Source organism: Erigeron canadensis, chromosome 6, assembly GCF_010389155.1.
Source record: "Erigeron canadensis isolate Cc75 chromosome 6, C_canadensis_v1, whole genome shotgun sequence".
NCBI lineage: Eukaryota > Viridiplantae > Streptophyta > Magnoliopsida > Asterales > Asteraceae > Erigeron > Erigeron canadensis.
The window spans coordinates 42,174,677-42,179,429 of record NC_057766.1 but is presented as its reverse complement, the minus strand read 5'-3'; the positions used below and the strand labels follow the sequence as shown (position 1 = coordinate 42,179,429).

The following is a 4,753-nucleotide window of genomic DNA, read 5'->3' as shown; positions in this document are numbered from 1 at the left end:
CTCATTATTATTAAATAAAGAAAGTGTTATTCTTGAAGTTGACAAGAAACTAACACGAGGGATTCAGCTTATGATCATGTTTATTCATTCTCACTTTTTACCCAAAAAAGTAAGTCTCGGGTCTTTTAACTCACCAAAAATTTCAACCTCTGATGATCAAGATTTTATTAAAGCTGTTCATTTAATTAACATATAGATAGCATATCAAGTTTCACCCCACCGATTCAACAAACATGTAGAATGTACGTAATTGGCTGATGCGGCAGTCTTATATGGTCCTCACGTACATACACCATGCCGACCACCTATGTTAAGCACTATGCCCATGGCGCGGTGAGCTCGGGTGGTGTTTGATTTTTTATCGGATATTATATGGGGGTTATAGAGTGTTACGGAAAGTAATGTATGTTATTGTAGGATATATATCTATATAGTTTTTAATTTAATCTTTAATTACTAGCTAGCTAGCTAGCTAGTATCGTTGTTGAGTGGTTGATGATGATCAATCTTTTTCATGTGATCGATGATAGATGTGGATCATTACGGTCAATGTTAGACTAGTCAATTTTAACCTAATTAAAACCCAATTTGCAAATATTGTGTTTTGGTTATTACAAGTCGTAGCATTAGTTGTTTTTGAAAGTAATCACATATATTAATATTAATAATCAATATATAAAATTTTAAAAGATGACATGTGTTAAAGTAGACAGATTCTATACTCGAGACAAGGTATTCTCATGTGACTCAATACTCATATCCTTTCATTCCTCTTGGTTAAAGAAAGCAATTCTCAAGATAGTCAAATGAAAAGAAAAAGGAAATTTGAATGCTGATGAGAAAGTAACATACTCTTTGTTAGAATTACCTAATTTATAAATCTTTTAGTATTACTATGATAAATGTAAATTTCCTCTAATATAGTCCGGTCTAATTTTCAAAAGGTTAAACTTAGCTTATACTTTTTCCCCATTTTTCTTCCCCGTATTCAATTAAAATTAAAAGATTATTATAATGTTTAAAAAGTAGTTAATTATTAAACACCAATCCACACGTGAGCAACAAACGAGAGAGAGTGTGTGTGTGTTAGAGATAGAGAGAGAGAGAGCCAGCTTGTACTGATTTGGACAGTAGCTTGTCACCTTATTGATATCATAGTGTTTGTCTGTTTCTCTCTGTGTACTGAACAAACTAAAAATTAACCAGTCTTATGATCAGTGACGACCGTATATTGATGAAAGATCCATGATGCTTCTCGATAACACACAGGCTGTAGCTATGTTCAATTGCAGAGATCCAGTTGAATGATACATACTACTCCTACTATTTACGTTCGACTGACCAATGTGATCAGATCATTCGTACTATACATGCATCATCAATATTTATTTGTATCTATTTATAACAGCTTGCAGCTAGTACTTTACATATTTTAGTTATTTTTAGCTTTTAACTATATAGTTTTAGACACCCAATATTTACCCTTTTTATCTTTTTTTTTTTTTTGCCTTTCGAATTAAAAAAACAAAACTATAGTTATTGACACCCAATAGTATTTACCCTTTTTTTTTATATATATATATTTTATTTGTAAGTTTTCTTGCCTTTTAAGCACCCCCTTTAAACCCACCCTCTTCAAAATTAAACTAGTATATCTTTTATTGCTTTCTCCTCTTCATAATCTTTCTCTCCCTTGCTATCTCTCGATCTCTAGCTACATCTTCAGATAGTATGCCTGAATGTCCAGAGAAAGGTCTCTCTCTCTCTCTCTCTCTCTCTAAATATATATATATATGTGTATATATATATGTATATATATGTGTGTGTGTGTGTCTAGCTAATTTTCAAAATGAATTATGTTTAATTTCGATAAGCTTAGTTTTTTTTGTGTTTTAGTATTTATCTTTCTGAAAATCAACCTTCCGTTGGGTTCTTTATGCCGATAAACATATTAACAAACATTAGCTCTTTTAAAACTACGTACTGTTTATCGATCTACTTATTTTAGTAGAAATTAATAAACCCTGTAATATAAGCAGGTAGTAGCTAGGTAGGGGTTTATTAAGCTTGCTTATCAGAACTTTATGAAAGATACGATCATTTTTAATTAAGAAAAAAAATGTCATAAAAACTTGGGTTATCGAAAACAAGCTAGCTAGCTATAAGGCCAAACATGTTAATTATTCCATCTTGAAACTAGCTAGCTAGCTTGTGGGCAATGATCTAGCTACAAAAGAGTTTCAAATTTAAAAAATATATATGTGTATGTATGGGTGGAAGTTTAATTATGTACGTATACATATTTCTTGTTATCATGGTTTTAATTTTAATTTGTTGATTACTGTATGTAACATATATAATTAATATTTGAAGGGAGAGATTTGAAGAGATAGGGAAGAAGATAAAGAGAGACATAGATGCATCATCAACAATTCATCACCATCATCATCATCAATCGACCGGAATAAGCAGGAGTAGACACCATCATCATATGTTAGGGGGGCTTCCAGGTGGAACAGCCCTAAACACCATCACACCTTGTGCCGCCTGTAAACTGTTACGCCGTAGATGCGCTCAAGAATGCCCCTTTTCCCCTTATTTCTCCCCTCATGAACCTCAAAAGTTTGCTTCTGTTCACAAAGTTTTTGGTGCTAGCAATGTCTCTAAGTTGCTCATGGTACGACCGTACGTATATATTTATAATACATCTGTTCAATCATACTAGCTAGCTATGATATCATACAATTAAGCTTCTTTTATACTTAAAACCTGATCGATTAATTTTATCTAGCTAGATTGAATTACTCAAAGTGGTTACTATCTCAAGATAATCTCTATAGGTTCTGAATTTTGTTCATAAATTAACCTCTTGCTTAACTAATAAGCTGGATCTAGCTACGATATGGTGTAATTAATCAAAGGGATGTTTAAGTTGATGAAACTGTTAATTAAGTACATATATACTAATGTATTCTTTTGCCTTATTATAAGGCTATAGTTAATTAGTTACACCTTTTTAGAAATATATAAAAAGTAGTTATGGTTTTGTCTCAAGCTAGTCGTCGTAATAGTTTTTTGATGACCAAGAAGATCTAATCATTTCGATTGATGAGTCACATGTTTTTTCCTAGCTTTCTTCAAAACATGATATTGTGATGATATATATAATTAGCTAGAAAACCTACTACTACTACTGATGGTAATTTCATGATTATAAAGATCTTATTATCTTTTTAACTTATGGTTAAATGTGTCTGGCTAGCTGGTTCTTATATCGATCTTACTCTATATATTTCTAAGTTTGATAATGATTTATCAATTTTCCACCAAGACTAGTAGCTAGCTATGTAGTTTCTTGATGCATGATAAAATCGTAGTATGATTAATGTGTTTATGGTTTAGTTTTGAATGTTTTTGCTCATAGTATATATATGTTATTATGACGGATGTAATCACATTTTAGGAAGTACCGGAGAATCAAAGAGCCGACGCAGCAAATAGTCTTGTTTACGAAGCGAATGTAAGGCTAAGGGACCCCGTTTATGGATGCATGGGTGCGATTTCAGCTTTACAACATCAAGTACAGTCTCTACAGACCGAATTAAACGCGGTAAGAGCTGAGATCTTAAGATACAAGTATAGTACTAGTCATGACCATCATCATATCATTCCTTCAAATCATCATTTAGCTTTGTTTTCTACTGGCGGCGTTGTGGTATCAGCACCACCACTACTGCCTCCACCAAGTACTCCTCTACCGCCACCTCCACCGCCGCCGCCGCCGCCGCCACAGCCATCTGCCTCTTCCTCTACTACCATGTACAACTCACCATCCACCACGTCCACAGATTACACTACCATTACCAATGACAATGTCTCTTATTTCGGTTAATAATATAGATATATAACTTTTGATCAATGCTTAATTTTTCTTCATTATTTTATTTTAAATATATGAGGATGATTCACTATGAATAATTAATCAATTAATACTAGATGATGTTGATTATATTTAACTATCATATATTTATGGCAGACTATGAGATGATGTATCATATATTAAACCTGACTTCTGTGTATATCAACATTGTTAACTATTATATCTTATATTCCTTAACATTAATTTAATACAGTATATACGTACTTTCTTTAATAATAATGTAGTATTTTTTTACGTGCGTTCAATATATATGCACCCTGATCAGCAAGTTGTACAAGTGGTAGAAATGCATAGCTGTGAGTTAAGGAATTATCAAAGGAGTTTGATGATCGAACATAATTTTTTATTTTTTGTTTTGTCTTTTTCATAAAAATATTATAGATTAAACGTAACTATTTTTAGATTTATATATAATTAATTTAAACTTTTAATATGTTTACTCTAATGAATTTTATTTTTTTTTACAAGTGAATTTTATTTCAGACGCGTATGATGTGTGCTAATCGCACAACGAAAGAGTCTCGCACTAAGCGAATCTTAAATAGTCTTTCTCACCATACCACCTCCTTTATTGGAAAATACCTTCAAGGAGAACTTACCAAGGCTCGAACTCGAGATCATGGAATAACTCTCCCGGGGCCCCACATAGCAAGTTTAGTGAAACACCCCTAGGTCGATAAAATGTTAAATTAAAGGTCTTTGTTAATTAACTAGCTATACAATTAATTTTGGACTAGCAACTGCACCGGCAGGTCCTGTCTCGTTATGTCATTGCATAACATAACGTGTACACTTCAACTCAAATCATCAATG

General features: G+C 32.4%; 1 protein-coding gene across 1 annotated transcript; it reads left to right on the top strand.

The window, feature by feature from the left end:
• Positions 1-1,694: 1,694 nt before the first annotated feature.
• On the top strand, positions 1,695-4,071 carry LOC122605707 (LOB domain-containing protein 15). The gene is made up of 3 exons (XM_043778665.1): positions 1,695-1,753; positions 2,374-2,677; positions 3,464-4,071. Exons 1-3 carry the CDS (start codon positions 1,740-1,742, stop codon positions 3,890-3,892), a joined length of 747 nt encoding a protein of 248 aa, XP_043634600.1. The 5' UTR covers positions 1,695-1,739; the 3' UTR covers positions 3,893-4,071.
• The last annotated feature ends 682 nt before the right edge of the window (positions 4,072-4,753 follow it).

Excerpts from the sequence above, each read along its gene's own strand:
- LOC122605707 (XM_043778665.1), top strand. Across the intron at positions 2,678-3,463 it reads ATGTCTCTAAGTTGCTCATG|GAAGTACCGGAGAATCAAAG; the intron begins GTACGACCGTAC and ends ATCACATTTTAG.